This window comes from Pelophylax lessonae (genome assembly GCF_965119305.1).
Source record: "Pelophylax lessonae genome assembly, chromosome: 1".
In the NCBI taxonomy this organism is placed as follows: Eukaryota; Metazoa; Chordata; class Amphibia; order Anura; family Ranidae; genus Pelophylax; species Pelophylax lessonae.
The window spans coordinates 755,937,327-755,961,457 of record NC_138768.1 but is presented as its reverse complement, the minus strand read 5'-3'; the positions used below and the strand labels follow the sequence as shown (position 1 = coordinate 755,961,457).

Below are 24,131 nucleotides of genomic sequence, written 5' to 3'. Positions count from 1 at the left end.
ATGTAATATTTACTTCCTGCAATCCATCTGCCGTTAGCTCAGGCATGCAGCCAGAAGGATGTGCTTAGCTGAGGAAACCCCTCCTCCCTTCCTGAAGATTCCTGGGATGTATGACATAATTTGGTTAGAAATGGAAGCCAGGAAATAACTGTAAAACTTTTTTTTAAAAAGTAAATATTATATGCTTTCCTATCTATCTACTAATGCTAGCAACATACAAATTTAAAATAGCCAATGTTGACTGAGAGAGTGCAGTTCCACTTTAACAATGAATGACACTGCAAGCCTAATGCGTATTTTGATGAAAGTGCACACTTTTGCACACATTCATGGAGAGCTTTGATGTGAATGGGGACTAAGTGTGGCAGTGCAGTATAGTAGGTGTAGCAGTGTACAGTCAAGCATTGTACAGTAAACGTGGCAGTGCACAGTAAAGTAGGGCTGCAAATAACGATTATTTTCATAATAGATTGGCTGGCCGATTATTGTTTCGATAAATCGGATAAAAAAAAAAAAAAACTCAAGAAAGTGTGGTATATAATTTAGTTATTGTGTAAAGTTAAAAAAAGGACAATTTATTCTTGAATATCTCTATGCAGTGGTAAATACAAATAACCAGCTATATGGTGAGAAAAGATATACCTGTGCTCAAATCCCAATAGCTTGTACATGTATTTAAACCATCAGGTGCTAAAGGGGTGTGACCACATATTAACACTACAAATTCTGGATGGACTATATGTGAACTAAATATCCCTGTTTTTCATTGTATAGTTTCCTGTAAAGGGTGCTCTGATACTAAAACCGATACCTTTTTTGTGAATCCAATGACTTGCATTGAGTTCTGTTTAATGAAGTCGCAAGCCGCAATGAAATCAGAGGTCCAGATTATACTGATCTGTAGCTTTGAAATCACGCTTAAGTAGCGCAATTTCAAAGCCACAGAAGAACTGGTCTTCATAATTATAAAGAAACGGCAATAATTGTCACAACATTAAAAATAGGTATCGGTAAATTATATCGGGGAGTATCAGTACTCGTACTTCCTCTTCTGGGGTGCCGTGTTTGCTCCTCTTGTCTCAAGAGTGCCCCTATAGCAAGCCGCAAAGTATAATACAGAGTTCCCCTATAGCAAGGAAAAAAAAAAAAACCTGCCTTTAGAATCACTTCAAATCACTTCCTTCTCCTTGCCAGGACTACTTGTTCCATGAGGCATTGCGCCTCACACATTCACATGCTTACTGACATGTATGTAGGGGGTACTGACATGTATGGAGGGTGTGCTGACATGTATGGAGGGTAGGAATGGGCTTCGGCGTGTTCAAGATCCCGCCAGGACGCCAACACCACACACGGCTAATCACAGGCAGTGAGACATTTGCCGATCCGCAGCTGCACAGATCAGGAAATGTCCCACTGCCTGTGATTAGCTGTGTGCAGTGTCGGCTTCCTGGCAGGATCGGGCAGGTGGGATCCCGAACACGCCAGATCCCATCTCTATTGGAGGGTGTACTGAGCTGTAGGTGCGCTGCACTCTGTATACTGACATGTAGGGACAGTGGACTGAGCTGTAGGGGTGTGCTGCACAGTGTATACTGATGTGTATGGAGGGTGTACTGAGCTGTAGTTCCGCTGCACTGTATATACTGACATATATGGAGGGTGTACTGAGCTGTAGGTGCGCTGCACTGTGTATACTGACATGTATGGAGGGCTTTCTGAGCTGTATGTGTACTGTACTGTGTATACCGACATGTATTGAGGGTGTACTGAACTGTAGGTGCACTGCACTATGTATACTGACATCATGTAAGGACAGTGTACTGAGCTGTATGTGTGCTGCACTGTGTATACCGACATGTATGGAGGGTGTACTGAACTGTAGGTGCACTGCACTATGTATACTGACATCATGTAGGGACAGTGTACTGAGCTGTATGTGTGCTATGTATAATGACATGTATGGATGGTGTACTCAGGGCCGCTGATAAGGTGGTACATCCGGTCCTGTTGTACTGGGCCCAGGCCCCATCAGCTAAACAAGGGGGCCCAGGGCAGCTTTATTGTTCATTTCTGCCTAAACGAATACTGTAAATACATTTTACTAGACCACATTCCTACTCCTACTTCTTGCTTACCAGAGCTTAAATTACTTTTCCCTAGGCCCCATCAGGTCAACAGGAGGTGGGAGCAGAAGAGGGACTTTATTTTTGAGGTGTAGTCAGATAAAGTCAGTGCCGCTGTCCACTGCACCCCAAGGAGGGGGGCTGTCAGGAAGGCTGTATGGGGCCTCATGCTTTCTAACAACAGTCCACGGGTGTACTGAGCTGAAGGGGTGTGCTGCACAGTGTATACTGACGTGTATGGAGGGTGTACTGAGCTGTAGTTGCGCTGCACTGTATATACTGACATGTATGGACGGTGTACTGAGCTATATGTGTGCTGCACTGTATTTTCTGATATATAAACAAATAATGCATTCTGTATGCAGGCCAACTAATCGGCTGACCAACTAATCGATCATGAAAATAGTTGACAACTATTTTCATAATCAATTAGTTGTCGATTAATCGATTTGTTGTTTCAGCCCTATTGTACTAAAAGTATACAGTGGTGCACAGTAAAGCCAAGCATTGTACAGTAAGTGTGGCAGTGCACAGTAAAGCCAAGCATTGTACAGTAAGTGTAGCAGTGCACAGCAAAGCCAAGCATTGTACAGTAAGTGTAGCAGTGCACAGTAAAGCCAAGCATTGTACAGTAAGTGTGGCAGCGCACAGTTAAGCCAAGCATTGTACAGTAAGTATGGCAGCGCACTGTAAATCCAAGCATTGTACAGTAAGTGTGGCAGTGCACAGTAAAGCCAAGCATTGTACAGTAAGTGTATAGCAGTGCACAGTAAAGCCAAGCATTGTACAGTAAGTGTGGCAATGCACAGTAAAGCCAAGCATTGTACAGTAAGTGTAGCAGTGCACAGTAAAGCCAAGCACTGTACAGTGAGTGTATAGCAGTTCACAGTAAAGTCACACATTGTACAGTAAGTGTGGCAGTGCACAGTAAAGCCAAGCATTGTACAGTAAGTGTATAGCAATGCACAAAAAAGTCAAGCATTGTACAGTGAGTGTATAGCAGTGCACAGTAAAGCCAAGCATTGTACAGTGAGTGTGGCAATGCACAATAAAGCCAAGCTTTGAAAAGTAAGTGTGACAGTGCACAGGAAAGTCAAGCATTGTACAGTAAGTGTATAGCAGTGAACAGTAAAGCCAAGCATTGTACAGTATAGTGTGGCAGTGAACAGTAAAGCCAAGAATTGTATAAGTGTGGCAGTGCACAGTAAAGTCAATAATTTTACAGTAAGTGTGGCAGTGCACAGTAAAGCCAAGCATTGCACAGTAAGTGTATAGCAGTGTACAGTAAAGTCAAGCATTGTACAGTATAGTGTGGCAGTGAACAGTAAAGCCAAGCATTGTACAGTAAGTATGGCAATGCACAGTAAAACCAAGCAATGTACAGTAAGTGTTGCAGAGCACAGTAAAGCCAAGCATTGTACAGTAAGTGTGGCAGTGAACAGTAAAGCCAAGAATTGTATAAGTGTGGCAGTGCACAGTAAAGTAAAGAATTGTTCAGTATAGTGTGGCAGTGAACAGTAAAGTTATACATTGCTCTGTTTCTATCAATGACTAGTTCACTCCGCTTTGCAGGTAAAGCCCGCAGCAGCTGCAGAGTTGACACATGCGCACATTGGCGCGGAGTGCAGGCGGTGTCAGGTGATGTTACGGGCCCGGATGACGTTGTCGGGGCCCTGTCAGGAAGTTCTTCCTGCGGCCTCCAGCGGACTGCACTGCGCATGCTCGTCGCCACCATTTTGCCGTTGAGTGTTGTGTCGGGGGCTCGTTCACCGGGGCGGGGGAGGTTGTGGAATCCGGGCCCGGGAGAGCCGCTGAGTGTCACTGCCGCCAGGCCAGCGCCACATCCATAGACAGGCCGGGGAGAGCAGAGAGCGGAGCAGACATGGCCAATATCGCCGCACAGAGGATCAAGAGGGAGTTCAAAGAGGTGCTGAAGAGCGAGGAGGTGAGAGAGCTGCCATCCGTGCCTCATTCATCCTTACATCACCCGGCCTAGGCACTCCTCTACTACTCTGTCCCTTCTCCTTCTCATTGCACACTATGGGGGATAGGAGAAGTTGTGTCATCATCATGAGGAGTGTGTCACATGGGCAACTCCTATATTCATCATAGGAAGTGACCTGTCCCCTGTATGGGGCACCTGTCCCCTGTATGCGCCGCGTATGGGGCACCTGTCCCCTGTATGCGCCGCGTATGGGGCACCTGTCCTCTGTATGCGAGGCGTATGGGGCACCTGTCCCCTGTATGCTCCGCGCATGGGGCACCTGTCCCCTGTATGCTCCGCGCATGGGGCACCTGTCCCCTGTATGCTCCGCGCATGGGGCACCTGTCCCCTGTATGCACCGCGTATGGGGCACCTGTCCCCTGTATGCGCCACGTATGGGGCACCTGTCCTCTGTATGCGAGGCGTATGGGGCACCTGTCCCCTGTATGCGCCGCGTATGGGGCACCTGTCCCCTGTATGCGCCGCGTATGGGGCACCTGTCCTCTGTATGCGAGGCGTATGGGGCACCTGTCCCCTGTATGCGCCGCGTATGGGGCACCTGTCCTCTGTATGCGCCGCGCATAGGGCACCTGTCCCCTGTATGCGCCGCGCATAGGGCACCTGTCCCCTGTATGCGCCGCGCATGGGGCACCTGTCCCCTGTATGCGCCGCGCATGGGGCACCTGTCCCCTGTATGCGCCGCGCATGGGGCACCTGTCCTCTGTATGCGCCGCGCATGGGGCACCTGTCATCAGGACCGGGTGCACCTACCCACCAATCCCCGCACCAGTTTGGTCACACCATTGGCATAGATCAGAGCAGGCTGAACACTGTGGCACATTGAAATACATTGTGTGCTCTAAAAGTACATGAGGAAGGCAGCGCATGAACCACACCGGGATGCAATGGATAAGGAAGTCAGGTGAACATCCAGTATAGAAAGGGTTAACAGTTTATTGGTATTGATAACCAAAAAACAAAGTACATAAAATGCTTCCATCCCCCTGGCCTGGAGTAGACAAGGGCACCTGGCAGCAAGCAACACAAGTGTGAGGAGAATTGCGTGGCAATGTACAGCAATTCAGCGCATCCCACTGCTGTACATTGCTGTGAATGAAGTGTATGTTTTGCACACTTCAAATAAAGTTGGTACAAAACAAAAAAGGGAGCATTGTGATGCTCGGAATCATGCACTACACTGCCCTTTACTGCAGCAGGCAAAGTAGAGCTGTCTCAGTGGTGAACCAATGCTGTGTGAACACAGCCTGGAAGCTCACTCCTGTGATGGCGAACAGTGACAGCTAGGGGTCTCAAAGCAACACCCTTAGCAATGTCCAGGGAGTTCTCCAGTCAGGCTTCATGAGGTGCACAAAATGTTCTATACCTATAACACAATGTGATGTGATGTACCATTTTTGCATTCTAGACTGTTACATTGTGAATGGGACACACAGGTAATAATTGTTTCCTGTGTATCCCTGCAATGGCAGATATTTTTCCACACAGTAAACTTCTGTCACCACATTTAGTGTGATTTCACCCCCAAATTGGAGCTACTGCATCAGGGCTCGAAAGAACATGTGAAAGGATTTGAATCAGAGAAAGGGTTCACTCCTGTCAACGTGAACAGTAATAGCTGGGCCTTGCTTAGCAACTTCCTGGGAATTTTCCATTTAGTTTTCATAGGGTACATAAATATCCTACACCTATGGCAAGGGCACATAAATATCCTACACCTATGGCAAGGGCACATAAATATCCTACACCTATGGCAAGGGCACATAAATATCCTACACCTATGGCAAGGGCACATAAATATCCTACACCTATGGCAAGGGCACATAAATATCCTACACCTATGGCAAGGGCACATAAATATCCTACACCTATGGCAAGGGCATTATTAAACTTTAGATAAAACTTTTTTTTTTACTCTCTACAGATGACCCTTATTTGCTATATATTAGTTTTTTGGTAAAGATGAACTATAACTTTTAAAGTGGAATTCAAAGTTCAATGTCCCTTTAAATTGATTGTTTGGGCCAAGCCATTTCCTTTACAGAACAATGCAGCCATCGTGTGTGATGTAATAGACCGTAGAAATATTAGCCAGGGCTCGACAAATCCCCGGCGCCAGCTCACCATGGTTACTAGAAATTGTGTCCTGGCACCTGGGCTTTTGTCAGCCCATTCACTGTTGCAGTGATGCACAATTTGTATTGGGTGCTGTGCAGGTAGTTTTTTTTTTTTTTTTCTACCTTCAGGCCTGCTGTGGGCAAGCAGCAGGGCTCACTTGTCAGGTGGAAGCATACAGGCGGCTCCGCTGCCATCTGATTGCTTTCACATACATGCGGGTACGGTGCGTCACCTGCTGTGTATCCTGGGCTCTGCTTGCCTATCTGCAAGCCCAGGTTCGGCATAGCAGGTGCTGCAGGATAGAGGGGAGGGAGGAGAGCAGACACACATTTGCTCTCCCCATAATTTTCACAACCCAGAAGCAATGTGTATGATGTCACTTCCGGGTCCCCGTTGACAGTTTACCCGGCCAGCATGCCCGGGAAAGAATGTAATGCAGTGCAATGTGCATTACATTACATTCAGTGGCAGACATGCAGGGTCTTTTAGACCCTGCATATGTCTCATTAAAGAGAACCTGTCACCAAAAAATCATTGCATCATTTCTTGCCTCTTCTTCTAGTAACTAGGTTTCTATTGTCTAAAATAGATACTTTCAAGCTTGAGATATGCGTGTACAAATGCTCATCAAGAATGCTTTTGGAAGCTTAAGCATGAACCTAGCATCAATGAATAAACCTTGTGTCTTACATAGTTAGTGAGGTCGAAAAAAGACATCCGTCCATCCAGTTCAACCTATGATGTGTGTGTGTGTGTCTACTGATAACTGTACATTGTATACCCCTGTACGTTGTGGTCTTTAACCAGTTACTACCCGCCCGCTGTCAAATGACGGCGGAGCGGTGTACCTATGACGGCGTCCCAGCATAATGACGGCGCACCAGAACAGCCTCTCTCACGCGCCCCCGGGGGCGAGCGGAGCGGCAATCGTGACCGCGCCGTGTTGCTAGGACACGGCGTGATCCCGATCTCGGTAAAGAGTCAATGACATGACTCTTTACCCATGTGATCGGCTGTGTCCAATCACAGCCAGTCACATGTAAATGAGGAAGTGCCATTATTCAGCTCTCCTCGGCTCACACTGTCGGTGTGTGAGGCGAGGAAAGCCGATCAGCGGCTCTTCCTCATACTGGACACAGGGAAATGTAATCAGGGCACTGATCACTAGTGCCCTGATTACACAAGTGTGAAATAAAGTGCCATAACTGCCCATCAGTGCCCGCAATCAGTGCCCACAATCAGTTCCCATAGTGCTTCCAGTCAGTGTCTGCTCATCTAGGCACTGATGGGCAGCAGTCTGTTCCCTATTCTGTGTTATCATAAAACACCTTTGAATACAAAATATGCATCTTGTCTGTTAAGATAATGCTTGTACATAGTTACAGTGGGGAAAGGTAAATATTTGATCCCCTGCAGAGTTTGTAAGTTTGCCCACTTACAAAGAAATGAAGGGTCTATAATTTTTATCATAGGTGTATTTTAAATGATAGAGACAGAATATAAACCAAAAACCCAGAAAAAAAACACAATAGAAATGTTATAAATTGAGTTGCAGTTCATTGAGTAAAATAAGTATTTGATCCCAAAGCAAAACATGGCTTAGTACTTGGTGGAGAAACCCTTGTTGGGCAGCACAGAGGTAAGACATTTCTTGTAGTTGGTTACTAGGTTTACACACATCTCAGGAGTAATTTTGGTCCACTCTTCTTTACAGATCTATAAATCGTTAAGGTCGCTTGGCAACTCGAAGTTTCAGCTCCCTCCCATAATTTTTCTATAGGATTAAGGTCTGGAGACTGGACAGACCACTCCATGATCTTAATGTGCTTCTTCTTGAGCCACTCCTTTGTTTCCTTGGCAGTGTGTTTTTGTTCATTGTCCTGCTAGAAGACTCATCTTCAGAGGGAAGAACGTTCTCAGCCAAGATTTTACAATACATGGCCCCGTCATTTGGCCCCTCAATGCGGTAAAGTCGGTCTTTACCTTTCAGCAGAGAAACAGCCCCAAAGCATCATGTTTCCAACTCCGTGCTTAACTGTAGGAATGGTGTTCTCAGGGTCATAGTCAGCGGTTTTCTTCCTCCAAACACGGTGAGTCGAGTTAGTGCCAAAGAGTTTGTTTTTGGTCTCATCTGACCACAGCACTTTCTCCCAATCCTTCTTTAAATCATTTAGATGTTGATTGGCAAACTTCAGATGGGCCTGTACATCATGTGTGCCTTCTTGATGAGGGGGACCTTGCAGTCGCTGCAGGATTTCAATCCATAGCGGTGTATTGTTACCAATGGTTTGTTTGGTGACTGTGGTCCCAACTGCCTTGAGATCATTCACAAGCTCCTCCTGTGTAGTTCTGGGCTGATCCCTCACTCATCCTCTGCCCCATGAGGCAAAATCTTGCATGGAGCTCCAGACTGAGGGTGATTGATGGTTATTTTGTGTATAACAGTTGTCTCCTTCTCGCCAAGCTTCTTGCTGATGGTCTTGTAGCCCATTCCAGCATTGTGCAGGTCTACAATATTGTCCTGGATGTCCTTTGAGCTCTTTGGTCTTGCCCATGATAAGGAGGTGTGAATGGAAGAAAGATTCTGTACAGGTGTCTTTTATACACACCTAACGAATTGTCGTTAGGAGCACCTTCTTAAATTGACAGGACTAATCTGTGTATGGCCCCTTTCACGCAGGGAGTCCGTCAGGTTTTTCTCAGCGGGGCGATCGATCCGCCGATTCCCTCCCAACCATGTCTCCGCTGACATCCGATGCACTATAGAGATGCATGGGGCATCCGGTCACATCCGCCTGTGAAAGGGGCCTACCACGTAAGCACATACTGTAGCCAGTTTGTGGGAGCCAGAGTTATTGTTGGTTGGTAGTGGATCAAATACTTATTTTACCTGCTGAACTGCAACTCAATTTAAAACATTTGTATCGTGTTTTTTCTAGATTTTTGGTTGATATTCTGTTTCTCATTTAGAATACACCTATGATAACAATTCTAGACCCCTCATTTCTTTGTAAGTGGGCAAACTTACAAAATCTGCAGGGGATCAAATAATTATTTTCGCCACTGTACATTCCACATAATTACCAGTAATAACCAAAATTAGCCTGTGCTGTAAATTGCCTCCAGCATTGCTCCTTTTTCTTCATGCTGTAGGCTGCCATTTTGCTGAAGCCCAGAGCCCCCGAACAGCAATAAATCTTTAGGCTGTCAGCAGATCAGCCTCTACATTTTTAAGGAGTGCCTAAAAATAGAGAGTAACTGAGCATACGCAGAGCAGGGCGAGACAGTGTATTACTGGATTTTAAACAGTAGGAGCTTATTTTTAATGCTTTGCATAACTAAACCTGCAAAAGGGGCCAGCCTAAAGTGATCTAGAAGGACCTCATTTTTTGACTATTTCCACATGAGGCATCTAGTGAAAATGCTAGTGTCCTGGCTGTCATGCTGACCTTGTGGCTTTATAACTTTCAGTGGCTGAGTCTCAAAATGACTGTATTCTTTGTTTTAAAAAAAAATTATATTTCTGAGGGTCCTAACATTTAATATTGTCATAAACTGTGTGCAGATCTGCCTTTGTCTGGTTTTAAAGGTAAATCCTAGTACGATAACAAATGTCTTTGTGCTTGAATTTAGTTTTAACATGATTGTGTATTTGAGAATTACATAGGCAGGGTAAAAACGTCTTGTTTAGTAATTTATTGCTCCGTCTACTGATGGCTTGTGAATAAGCATTTACCCACACCACTTTTGAGTGGTAAATATGCTGTGCACACATGCAAGGGTAAACACTCATACACAAGCACAGCTGCTTACAGCTATTCACTGTATGGGTGGCTGCAGTGGTTTTTGGTAAATTATTGTGTCCTATTGGTGTGACAGTGGGTTAAAGTGGTTGTAAAAGCTGAAGGTTTTTTTTACCTTTTAATGCATTCTATGCATAAAGGTAAAAAAACCTGTGTGCCGCTTCTGCCAGCCCCCCTAATACTTACCTAAGACCTCTCTTGGTCCAGCGATGTTCACGAGAGCCTCTACTCTCCCGGGACTCCCTCTACTCTTTGGTTAAGACAGCAGCAGAAGCCATTGGCTCCCACCCCACTGCTGTCATTTAGACAGTGAGCCAATGAGAGGGCGGGGCCGAGACGCAGCTCTGTGTGTCTTATGCACGCATAGAGCAGGGCTTGGGATTGAGCGCACACCAGTGCCCCCTTAGCAAGCAGCTTGCTATTGGGGGCACTGGTCGAGGAGGAGGAGCCAGCATGGGAACTGAGAAGAATGAGGTCAGGGCAGCTCTATGCAAAACAAACTGCACAGAACCGGTAAGTCCCACATGTTTTTTTTTTTTTTAAATCCCACTTTAAGGTTGGAAGTGGGAAATCTATTCCGTATCACACAAAGGCATACTACTTGATTATGGGTTCTAGTATGTTCTGGAAAAACCCTTAAGATTAAAAATTTTGAATGATCTCATCACTGTTTTCCAAAGTTGTCCTTTCTGTGTTTGGTTAGAAATGAAAGTAAACTCTGCTGGGGATTTCCTGGAAAGCTGTGGGGTGTGTTCTTTATTGCATGCATTCCTTTAAGCACTTCTGGACTGGAAGATTTCCCCCTTAATTACCAGGCCATATTTTGCGATTCGGCACTGCGTTACTTTAACGGACAATTACGCAGTCGTGCGACGCTGTACCCAAATAAAATTGATGTCCCTTTTTCCCCCACAAATAGAGCTTTCTTTTGGTGGTATTTGATCACCTGTGCAATTTATTTTTGCTATAAACAAAAAAAAGAGCGACAATTCTGAAAAAAAAAAAAAAGAAAAAAAACATTTTCACATTCTGCTATATAACATTCTCAAAAAAAATGTTTTTAAAAATCAAAATTTTTTAATATTTTCGGCCAATTTGTTTTCTGCTACATATTTTTGGTAAAAAAAAATCGCAATGAGCGTATTTTGATTGGTTTGCGCAAAAGGTATTGCGTTTAACTACGGGAAAGATTTGTAATTTTTATTATTATTATTATAATACAGGATTTATATAGCGCCAGCAGTTTGCGCAGCGCTTTACAGTGTGGGGGAAGACAATACAGTTACAGTACAATTCAAAACAGGAGGAACTAGAGGGCCCTGCTCATTAGAACTTACAATCTAGAAGGGAGCGTCAAGTGAAACAAAAGGCAATAACCGAGGGGGATGGGCAGATGGATAAAATGGAGGTAGAGTTGTTAGGTGTGGGTAGGATAGGCTTCTCTGAAGAGGAGGGTTTTCAGAGATCGCCTAAAAGCTAATAGAGTAGGAGATAATCGGACAGATAAGGGTAAGGAGTTCCACAGGATTGGAGAGGCTCTGGTAAAGTCCTGGAGGCGAGCATGGGAGGAGGTGACAAGGGAGCTAGAGAGCAGGAGGTTTTGAGAGGAACGAAGAGAGCGATTAGGTTGGTATTTTGAGACTAGGCTAGTGATGTAGTTGGGAGCTAAGCTGTGGATGGCTTTGTAAGATGTTGTTAGTATTTTGAATTTGATTCGTTGGGTGAGCGGAAGCCAGTGGAGGGCTTGACAGTGAGGAGCGGGGGACACTGAGTGACTGGTAAGATGGATGAGTCTGGCAGCAGCATTCATGATGGATTGAAGGGGGGATAGCCTGTGTAGAGGTATGCCAACGAGAAGGGAATTGCAGTAGTCGAGGCGCGAGATGACCAGGGAGTGAACTAGGAGCTTTGTTGTGTCTTTGGTTAGAAAGGGGCGTATTTTGGAGATGTTGCGGAGGCTGAGGCTACAAGATTTGGACAGCGATTGGATGTGGGGTTTGAAGGAGAGTTCAGAGTCCAGGACAACACCTAAGACCTTGGTATGCGGGGATGGGCTGATAGCAATGCCATCTATATTGATGGAGAAATCCATCAATATAGATGGTTAAGGCGGCAAGCTCTAACGAGCAGGGCCCTCTAGTTCCTCCTGTATTGTAACTGTATTGTCTTCCCTCAAATTGTAAAGCGCTGCGCAAACTGTTGGCGCTATATAAATCCTGTATAATAATAATTTGGACAGCGATTGGATGTGGATGAAGGAGAGTTCAGAGTCCAGGACAACACCTAGGACCTTGGCATGCGGGGATGGGCTGATAGTAATTCCATCAATATTGACAGAGAAATCAGGGGAAGGGGCACGTGGTGGAGGAATATTATTAGCTCGGTTTTGGAGGGATTGAGTTTGAGGAAGTGGTGTGACATCCAGACCGATATATCAGATAGTAAATTAGTGATACGTGCGGAGACTGAGGGAGAGAGCTGAGGGGTGGATAAATAGATTTGGGTATCGTCAGCGTAGAGATTGGTATCAGCTTACCTAGAGAGGAGGTGTAGATTGAAAATAGGAGGGGTCCAAGAACAGAGCCTTGGGGGACCCCAACAGAGAAGGGAAGAGGAGAGGAGGAAGTAGAATTGTAAGTAACGCTAAAGGTGCGGTTGGATAAGTAGGAAGATAACCAGTGAAGAGTACAGTCACGGAGACCAAAGGCATGGAGTTTTTTGAGGAGGAGGGGATGGTCAACCGTATCAAAGGCAGCAGAAAGGTCCAGGAGGAGAAGTACAGAATAGTGTCCATTGGTCATTTTTAGGAGAGCAGTTTCAGTGGAGTGTTGAGGCCGAAATCCAGACTGAAGGGGATCAAGGAGGCTATTCTCGGCAAGGTGGTCGCACAGTTGGTTGTAGACCAGATGTTCAAGGAGTTTGGATAAAAAGGGGAGCAAGGAAATAGGACGTAGGTTGTTAAGATCGGTTGGGTCCAGTGAGGGCTTTTTAATTATGGGGCTGACTAGTGCATGTTTTTGAGAGTTGAAGATGCCAGAAGAGAGGGAGAGATTGAAGATGTGGGTTTAGAGAGCGTAGAATAGGACCAGAGGGTGAACGTAGCATTTGCGAGGGAACAGGATCCAGAGGGCAGGAGGTATTTTTACTAGTAATGGCGGCGATCTGCGATTTTTAGCGGGACTGCGACATTGCGGCAGACAGATCGGACCCCTAACTGATATTTTTGACACTTTTGGAGGGACCAGTCACATTACTACAGTAATCAGTGCTAAAAATATGCACTGTTACTGTAATAATGACACTAGCAGGGAAGGGGTTAACATTGTGGGTGATCAAGGGGTTAAATGTGAGCCTAAGGGAGTGATTCGAACTGTGGGGGGGCTTGGCTTGTGAAATTTATCATAGAGACCTGTGATCCTATATAGAAGGATCACAGGGGCTCTGTGATCATTCCAGGGAGAAGAAAGGTCAGCTGTGTTTACAACAGCTGACTGTTCTTCTCTCTCAGCAGGGAACGATTGTGGGTGTCAGGCCGCAATTGGAGCCGCCTGCCCGCTGCATCGGCTTCCCCGCTGCCGAGTGGGGGGCGGGAGCATGCCGGCGCGCTCGCCCCCTAGCTGCAGGCACGCGACCGACGTATGTCTACGTCGGTTTGCGCAGGAGGGCCGCACTAAAAAGGCGGCGGGAGGTCGGGAAAGAGGTTAAGCAATTCGGGACACAAACTTAATTTTATACTAAGAGAAAAAGACTTTGTGTTACCAAACCCAGGACCCTGCATTTACTATATCTGGTCTCCCGCAGAACATGGAAATGCAATTATTTTAGTAAATCTAAACTGCTAAATACCTTTTCTCTTCAGCGGTATATAGCAGCCTTGTGATTTTCTATCAGTGCCTGGTTAATGCTTGGAGGCGGTTTCATACTGTACTTACTGTCCTATCAGGATGCAGGATCCCTGACCCTCTGTCTGGACAGTGCTGATTGGCCCTGTGCTAATCACATGTACCCTCCCAAGAAAAAAAAAACTCTAGCAATACACACCAAACTCAGCATGTGCAGAGTGACTCCAGTCTGACTAACTCAGTCTAATCCGGACATGTTTAATGGACTATGCAAGAATGAGGAGGATCAGTGCATATAAGATAAAAACAACCTTTTTACACAACGCAGGGGGTTAATTCCTTAGGTTCCACGGTGAGTATGACCAGCATGATTTGCTACATATACAGACTGACTTTACTGTTGTGGGTTTAGTAACACTTTAAATAAGCTAGGAACCAGCTTTAACTAGTTCATCTTTGGATGTAGGTATTACCGCCCTCTACGTACACCATACGCTGTTTTGTTACATTATTATTATTGTTATTATACATGATTTAGCGCCAACAGTTTGCGCAGCGCTTTACAATGTGAGGGAAGACAGTGCAGTTACAATACAGTTCAAAACAGGAGGAACTAGTATAATGTCCCACATCATGTATAGATAACACCCGTGAAAAAAAAAATTCTAAATTCCCAACAAATCTTCTAATGTATTGCAAATACAAAAAATAGTGTAACAGCCTCTGTGCCATGCACATTGTTCGAAAGCACTTGGTTCCTCTCAATCACTGATTGGCATGCTTGTACAAACTTTCTGGCTGTTTGCCAGCTGCCAGAGTTCTACTCCTCAGCAGTAACAGCCAAACTCCACAAGTATCAAGAAGAAGTAGTGCAACTCTATTAATGCTTGTAAAACCATTCATTTCCACTCAGTTAAAATCCTACTGGTATCGGTTTACTCGATGCAGCCCAATCTTTTATATGTTACCAAAAATTGGGTATTATATTGGGTGTGTTTGCAAATAAAATTCATTTTATTATATATATATTTTTTTAATATTTGCTTTTGTTAAACAGTTGTGCAAATATTCTGCAAAATAAAAAAAATTGCAGCAACTAACTTTTAAACTCAAGGGTCTCTGCTTTCAGAAAATATATAATGTTTTGGGGGTTTAAAGTGGAGTTCCACCCATTTTTAATAAGTTGGATTACATAGATGTATGTAATCCCCTTTAAAACGACTTTTACCAATGGAAACTTTTTTTTTTGCTAGTAAATACCTTATTTTCTGCTTTATTCATCCTCTCCTCACTTCCTGGTCCAGTCGGCGATTGTCATTCGGCGATTCACAGGGTGTGCTGGGATGTATCTCAGGGCATGAAATCCTGCATTATTACACAGGAGATGAGCTGTACTGCGTGCTCCGCCCTGCCTCCTCTCAGTGAGCTGTACTGTATGTATTGTATTGAGGCCGTGCTCCACCCCGCCTCCTCTCAGTGAGCTGTACTGTATGTATTGTATTGAGGCCGTGCTCCACCCCGCCTCCTCTCAGTGAGCTGTACTGTATGTATTGTATTGAGGCCGTGCTCCGCTCTGCCCCGCCTCCTCTCAGTGAGCGAGGACTGAAAGCATTATATCCTCACTGAGAGGAGGCGGGGCGGAGCACGCAGTACAGCTCATCTCCTGTGTAATAATGCGAGATTTCATGCCCTGAAATGCATCCCAGCACAGCCTGCGAATCGCTGAATGACGTAATCGCTGACCGGACCCAGAAGTGAGGAGAGGATGAATAAAGCAGAAAATAAGGTATTTACTAGCAAAAAAAAAAAAAAAGTTTTCCATTGGTAAAAGTCGTTTTAACCGGTTGCCGTCAGCCCCGGCCAGGCAAAGTGACGTACCGCTACGTCACTAGCCTGGGAGCCAATGGCGGGCGAGCGCGCGCTGCCGGAGGCACGCTCCCGCCTCGGCTCGTTCACGGATACCTCCGTGCGTGTGACCGGCGGACCCGATGTCCGCCGGTCACTCGCGATCGTCCGCTGTGAAGGGAGAAAGGCAGGCCGCTAATGTAAACAAAGCCGCCTGTCATTCTTCCCTGTGTAAAAGCACTGATCTAACGGTCCTGCTATGTAGGACCATTGATCTGTGCTGTTACACACACACAGCCACATCCCTGCACAGTTAGAAGCACGCCCCTAGGGACACACATAGTCACTGCATCTCTAATAAAGTTAACCCCTTCCCCGCCGGTGTCATTTTTACAGTAGCAGTGCATATGTATAGCACTGATTACTGTAGTAATGTCACTGGTAGCCCCAAAAGTGTCAAATGTCAGTCAAGGGTCCGATCTGTCCGCCGCAATGTCACAGTCCCGCAAAAAAAAATCGCAGATCGCTGCCATTACTCGTTAAAAAAACAAAAATGACAAAAATCTTTCCCTTAGTAAACGCAATAACTTTTGCGCAAACCAATCAAAATATGCTTATTGATTATTTTTTTTTTACCAAACATAGGTAGCAGAAAGCAAATTGGCCAAAAATTTTAAAAAAATTTATTTTTACATTTTTATTTTGGAAATTTCATATAAAAAAATGTGAAAAATATTATTTTTGCAAAATTGTCGCTCTTTTTTTGTTTATAGCGCATGATCAAAAAATCGCACAGGTGATCAAATACCACCAAAAGAAAGCTCTATTTGTGGGAAAAAGAGGACGTCAAATTTGTTTAGGTACAGCGTCGCATGACCGCGCAATTGTCCGTTAAAGTCACGCAGTGCCGAATTGCAAAATACCCCCTGGTCAGGAAGGGGGTAAAATCTTCCGGGGCTTAAGTGGTTAAAGGGGATTACATACATCTAAAGTTACTAAAATGGGTGGAACTCCACTTTAAGTAATTTGATGGCAAAATATTTAGATTTTTACGTGTGTGCAAAAAATAAATAAATTTGCCAAAGTGATTAAAAATTTGTATGACTCGTACTTTTTGAGTTTTGGATGGTGCGAATAAAGTGGGGTACACACTATAAGAAAATCGAGCGTACGATTGTCCGATTTTCCTCAATGTTTCACAGCAAATCGGAAACCAATGAAAGAATTTTCGTACGGAAATTCTCGTATGACAAAAGTTTCTTTGTTGTTTATTGTTTCTGATCAGGCGCAGTCTTTTTTTTTTTTTTTTTTCTTGTACGAAAACGGTACACATTAAACGAAAATCGTTCGTTTTTTCCCGTACGAGAAAAATTATGGAGTTTGTTCCTTCGAGAATTTTCGTACAAAAGTTCTGTACACACTATACTAAAATTGTTCGAAAATTCTTTGGACGAAAATATTCGCCCAATTTTCTTAGTGTACGAGCCTTTAGGCAAAACCTGCTGTAAAGTCTGTATTTGCACTAGGTTGATTAACCCTCTCCTAGTCCTGGTGACTATAGTCACTGAAACAGAAAGTTGCCATTAATACTTTTTACAGTTTTACTAGAATTGGGGGGGGGGGGTATATTTTCCAGTGGGGCCTCCAGTTCCTGTGATGCCTACGGTGGGACTTCACCTAATTTTGGAAGTTTTGATTTCCTCTTGCTTGCCAATGCATCTCCAGGGTTGAGAGTTAGAGCGTAACTCCACTTTTGTTGGAAAGAAAAACATTCCCCTCTGTGTGATGTATTTACATTGAAGGGTTTTTAGCAAACTTTGTTGCAGATTCCTATCTTTTGTTGTTTTGAAGAAATCCCTGTATGTTTGTCTGCATCCATGTGGGAAACTTAGCCTGATGGGAGTGGTTTCATAATTATCAATCATCTGTGAACCTGCAGGGCTCTAATGAGGAAAGCTGCTGGGCATGCATCCCTTTAGACGTGATTTCCTGTTGGAAGTATGTCATCAAAAATTACATTTTTATTGCAGGGGATGCCTGAAATCTGACTTGTATCTTAGTGCAGACTTCTGGGAAAATTGGTGAACCAATTATACAAGCAGGAAATTATGTTTCTGGGGGGGGGCGTTTTGTACACATTCTGTGTACAGAACACCTCCAGGTAGCCATATTGCATTGCATTTTTAGAAAATTACAGCGGCTACAGATTGAAAAGGAAAGGTAATTTTCAATAACATTCATTTGCAATGACTTTTGGCAATTGTATAGGCTATATTTTTCTCTTTCTTTCATTGACGGCTCCTGATTCTTCTTAACCATTGGGTTATACTGCCCCCTACAGGAGTAGGACACTAGGCAGGAAAAAGCTTGACTACGCCTATGGGCAGTCCTAGGGGGTATACACCCACTCTCCCATATAAGCACTTTTTATGCCTAGTCAAGAGTAAGGATATAGTTCCTTGCTGGGATCTCTGGGACTGGCGATTTTTTTTTTTTTTTTTCCTATCTTTATTATTTTGTTCCTGTGAGAATCTACAATCAGTTGCCGGACTGGATAATCTGGCCAGCGAGCACAGGCAGACCTCAGCTCCACGCTAGGTCCGCCGCGACAAAGCTCCACTGGACGGAGCCTGGCCTGCAAGTTAAACATCTCGTGAGGGCGCATACGAACTGGCTTTGGCCTGAGTCACAGCATTCCTCCTGGCCGACAGCCACCGATGAAGTGGTGGTCCGTCCGGAGCAGTGCCCACTCTGTTCCTGGTTTGGTAAGTAGCTGTCCGCCCCTCCCTGGGATGGTAGGACCCCCGGGTTCCCCTCCCCAGCCCCTCTAAACTTTCAGTGGTCTCTGTGGGTCTTTTGGACCCCCCCGCTTTTGCCACATGCTCTAAAAGGGGGCTTGTTGGAGTTGCTGCTGACCGGGTTTTTCCTAGTGCGCAACAACAGGGTTTAGCGGGGTTCTCTTCCACTCTGGGGGTTTGTGACTAGGGCAGGGATGTCCTCTGGGCTCCCTGCGGCGGCTGTTGGCCTGGGGGTGCGGATGGTTTAGCATCTGCCAGTCTGCGCCTCACGCGGCTGCCAAAAATTTTGCCCGCGGCCTACTAGTCAGAAACTGTGTGGTTGGCTTTGCTGGGGCTCATGTCCAGGTGCCCACAAAAATGTAGGTTGTGTTTTTTTTTTTTTTATTGCCCTGGTGTCGCAAACGCTGACTGAGTGGGCTAAACTTTTACGCCGGGACCTGGAGGGGAAACAGCGTTCTCCTGTCTTGGGGAGCTGGCAGATATGTCTATCCAGGGGCCACAGTTTATATTTGATGCTCCTTTGATTTTTAGGCTGTCTATATCAGTAGTGGTCCTTCGGTGTATTATCTGGCTGAAATGCTGGTCTGCGGACCAGACTTCTAAGTGCCTTATCTGATCTTCCCCTTGTAGGTGATCGCCTGTTTGAAGCTTCCTTTGATGACATTGTTAAGGGTCTCACAGGGGGAAAGAGTACTCCTTTTTTTTTTTTTTTCTTCTGCTGGCTACCAAGGGCAAGGAGCCCCGTCATAGACGTGGGCCGTTCTCCTCGGCTCATGAGTTTTTTTTGTCCCTCAGGGTCTCAAGACAAGGGAACAAAAGTCAGGGCCTCCACTGGTGGTTCCTAGAGGACCTGTTCTGGCAAGCCACGAGTGGGCTCTTCAGACCTGCAGACAAGGCTGCTTCTGCATGAAGGGGCGCCCTAACCCGTATCTTGAGTGGAATGTATTCCCTTGTTTCCGGATCCATGAACCTTCCTGGTACAGGATGAGCATAGGTTATTTCAGTGTCTTTGCAATCTCTACTCAGCGGTGAGTGGGGAGCGCAGTGCCCCAGTTGCATTGGTTCTATCCCGGAGGCTGTGGGGGTATTGGTAGATAGAAGGAATGCCGGAGTTAATGGTACTGTACTTGTGGCAACATCCAGGTAGGCCTGGTACTACTGACTCTTTCTGTTCTCTCCCTGAGCCTGCGATCAAGCTGGATAGCAAGACCAATGAGGCCGTCAAGGGAACTGGGCGCGCCCACTCTGGCAAGATCGTCCTTGAGGCCTTCCGACAGGCCAAGGCGGAATTGATGCCATAGGGCTGCATCATTCCACCTACGGAATTCTTCAACAGTCTTCGACAGGGCGGCAGTCTTGCTGCAGTGCATGTAGGGTTACTTCAACTGTGGCAGATCGCTGGGGATCCTCTTAGAGCTGAGCCATCGCTTTGAAGAATGATGAAATAGTGTTCAGGACTGCATTGTTCTGTTCTAGAAGACGATGGGCCCAGGACTGTATGGGAGATTGCAAACCCCACCTTGGTGGATTCAAGTGAGAAAGTCTGTGGTTCACCTGAAAATCGTTTTGGGCAAGTACCCGAGGTTTCAGTGGTGGTATAATCACTGCAGGTCCAGATGAGGGCCGTTCAGGCATGGAGGTTCCAGAGGCCGCAGCTGCAGAGGTGGAGGCCATGGATTGGATGCGACCCTCCAGCTGCAAGTAGCCCTTTTGCAGGGAGTTGACTGCTTGGGTGCTCCACATAGTGTGACACCATCCAAACACTTACATTTCCATGTATGAATGAGCAATTCACATAAAAAAAATCGCATGTAGTGGAAAATGGGCGCAATGTTAAAAAAAATAAGCTCACTCCAACCCGACTTATGTTTCGTCCCACTGGACTTCATCCAGATGACGTATTCATGGTTTCTAATTGATATATAGTATCACGGGTTAACACATTGAATCCATCCAATTATTTTGACATTTTGTAGTGGCACTTTTCTGTGGTTTTACAGGTTTAACAATATAGTTGTATTGTAATGCCAGCAGCTGGTCAATTTATTTTTAGAAAGTGCAGTAGTTCCCCCTACTTTTACTTCTATTGCACTAGTGTACACCGACCCTAGGATACATTTTTTTTCATCAGTACTGCTACGTGGTACAGGAATTTTTTTTTTTCTTTTTACCCCACTATAAACTACCAGTGTACACTTCTGATATTGCTGATTGTAAATCTGAGGTTGTCACTCCTGTGAGTACAGTGCTGCAAATTCCTCTAAATCCAAGATTTGACAGTCACTGCTTCTGTCTACAGTTATTTCCATCATGGGCTCCAGTGACAGAAACAAACTGTTGCTCTTTCCCTGAGTCAGCAAGTTGTCTTTTACTTTTGTGAGTAAAACATTCCAGAAATGCTGACCGTTTCAACTCTTCATTGTGACTGCTTAAAAGCAAAGGTTTCTGTTGATCAAAGAACTAGAAATGAGCTGATTGTCAAGAATTTTTGAATTGAAAGTACACATTTTTGGGATATTAATGACTTTGCTCTTTAATTTGCAATGTATTTACAATCTAAATACTATAAAAATGTTGGTGGTGCAAGAAAACGGGTTACATATAAAATGTCACCCAATGCAAGAAACACCTGAATACAGTACTGATCACTGGAACTGGAAACATGACAGCTGGAGAATGAATGTTTTAATTTTTTTGTCCACCATAAAGTGGTATAGACAGACCTTGTAACAGCCACTTAAGGCACTTTTCCACTGCAAGTACCAGCTCGGCTCTACTCGGCCCTGTTTGGTTTTTCACTGCATGGTACCGCATGGTACGGTGTTGAAACGGTTCGGTACGGTTTGGTATGGTTTGCTTTTCCACTAAAGTAGTACTAAAGTAAGTGGGTGGGATAACAACGATTCTCTGACCAATCAGTGGCTAGTAGTGACTGCATGCAAAGGATTGTGGGATATGGTACCGGTATGGTACCTCTTGGAACCACAATCGAGGTGTTACTGTTTTAAAGAGCTGTACTGTTCGGTTCCATGTAGTGGAAAAGCGCCGCCGTACCGTACCGAACCGTTCCTACACCATACCATGCGGTACCAGCAGTGGAAAAGCACAAAAGCGAGCCGAAACGGTCGGTTCCATGCAGTGGAAAAGCCCCTTAAGTTGTATTGGTAAATTGTATAATAAAGTACTGGGTTTATACAGGCAATGTTTTTTTTCAGTATGGGTCCTTTCACACGGGCGGTCCGACCGTATGTCCGTTTTTTCATCCCATTTTTTTGCGGATGAAAAACGGACATAATTCATGTCAATAGGATTGTGGACCATCCGCTGACATCAGATTTGCGTCCTTTCCTATCGGTTCCGTTATTTGGAACAGAAGAGAACTCTATTTTTCTTCCGTTTAAAAAAAAAAAAAAAGGGAACGGACGCAAAAACGGATGTCAGCAGTGTCATCCGCTGACATCCGCAATCCCATTGAAATACATTATCTCCGTTTTTATCATCCGCTAGTGGATGGGATGATAAACGGACACACGGGGACCGGAAGACACAAGTGTCATCCATGTCCATAAAAAAAAGTGCCAGAGCGGATCAAAAAACGGTCTGCTCCGTGTGAAAGGACCCTATGGGTAATGTTATATCTGCACAATGCAGGGACCGTTGGTCATAAAAAGCGAATTGAAATACTGTATTCGCTGCCTGGCATATTGCATTCTGTTACAATGATGCTGACTGCACAAAAATAAGTCTTTCTGTTGCTTTTTGGTGAGTTGGAATGTACATTCTTTATTTTTCTCTCATAATAATCTATAGTTTGTAAATCATAGCTGACCTAATTTAACATTGAATATTTTCATGTAGCTTTAATAGATTCACAAATTTTACAAGGGCATTCTGACAGAATTATGGTCTTCCATTGGTTTACAGTAGGAGAATTTTCTTTCTTCCATTGAAGCAAAATCGTTTTGCTGCCAAAGAAAGCCAAGTAAAACGCAAACAACTTTTTAGTTTGAGAGGCCTCAGTGCCGGTTCACATATATGCAATGCGGGAACCCTGCAAAACACACTGCCATATGCGAATCGTGGGGGTTGCCAATACAGTTAACACCCCCAGATCATATCGCAGTGCAAACTGTCAGATCAGATTGCATAGTTGGGAACCACCATGCGATCCAACTCTGCTGTGGACCCAAAAAAGGGTCCTGTGCGTGTTCTGTCTGAATCCAATGCAAATATAACCATACAATCTGTATGGCTGAATGCCAATCGCACAGACATCGCATGTGATTTTCAGAGCAGTGCGCTCCGAATCACATGCGATGTCTGTCATCGCTATAGTGTGAACCGGGACTCAATTGTCACAAATCCCTAATCGAAAAAAGGAGTGGATCACAAGAGAGCCTCAATTTAGCAATTAGATGAATATCCTCCACCACTCCATTCCAGAACTCCTGCACCAGAGGGCACCACCAAACCATATGAAAATACATACCCGGGTCAGAGTGACATTTGGGGCAAACCGCATTTCTAGAGGCATAGATTCTCGATAGTCGAATGGGGGAGTAATAGGCCCAGTGCAAAAACTTGATTTGAATAAATCTCTCACGCATGGAGACAATTGCCAATCGTCATCAGTCAAGGCAGGTATATCAGTTTGCCAAATAGAGAAGAGTTGCGAAGAAATTAGGTTATATGTAATAAAATGGAATGACACGGTAAAAGTATTGAACACTCTAACTGAAATGTATTTAATACTTCGTACAAAATCCTTTGTTGGTAATGAAAGCTTCAAGACGCGCCCTGTATGGAGAAACAAGTCGCATGCATTGCTCAGGTGTGATTTTGGCCCATTCTTCCACACAGACTTCAAATCTTGAAGGTTCCGTGGGCCTCTTCTATGAACTCTGATCTTAAGTTCTTTCTTTTCTTTTTTTTTTTTTTTTTTTAAATTGGATTCAAGTCAGGTGATTGACTGACTGGGCCATTCTAGCAGCTTTATTTTCTGTCTGAAACCAATTGTTTCCTTGGCTTTGTGTTTGGTATCATTGTATTGCTGAAATGTCCACCCTTGTTTCATCTTCATCATCCTGTTATATGGCAGCAGATTTTTATCGATAATGTCTTGGTACATTTTTCCATTCATCCTTCCTTCAAGTTTGCCAGTACCATATGCTGAAAAATAGCCCTACACCATAATGTTCCCACCTCCAAACCTCACTGTTAGTATGGTGTTTTTAGGGTGATATGCAGTTTGACCTCCAAACATGGTGTGTAATATGGCATCCAAAGAGTTCTTTTTTGGTCTCATCTGACCAGACTATATTCTCCCAGTATTTCACTGGCTTGTCTAAATGTTGTGCAGCAAACTTTAACCACCTCAATACTGGGCACTTTCACCCCCTTCCTTCCCAGACCAGTTTTTCAGCTTTCAGTGCTCTCGCACTTTGAATGACAATTACTCAGTCATGCTACACTGTACCCAAATGAAATTGTAATCATTTTGTTCACACAAATAGAGCTTTCTTTTGGTGTTATTTATTCATCACTGGATTTATTTGTTTGCGATATAAGTAAAAAAAGAGAGAAAAATTAGAAAAACC

The 24,131-nt window shown here is 44.6% G+C and overlaps 1 protein-coding gene across 1 annotated transcript in view; it reads left to right on the top strand.

Moving 5' to 3' along the window:
• Positions 1–3,817: 3,817 nt before the first annotated feature.
• UBE2K (ubiquitin conjugating enzyme E2 K) overlaps positions 3,818–24,131 on the top strand; it is a 64,203-nt gene continuing 43,889 nt past the window's right edge. Inside the window, exon 1 of the mRNA XM_082275276.1 lies at positions 3,818–4,071. Within this exon, the coding sequence (XP_082131402.1) occupies positions 4,009–4,071 (63 nt within the window). The 5' untranslated portion in view covers positions 3,818–4,008. The remainder of the gene's footprint in view (positions 4,072–24,131) is intronic.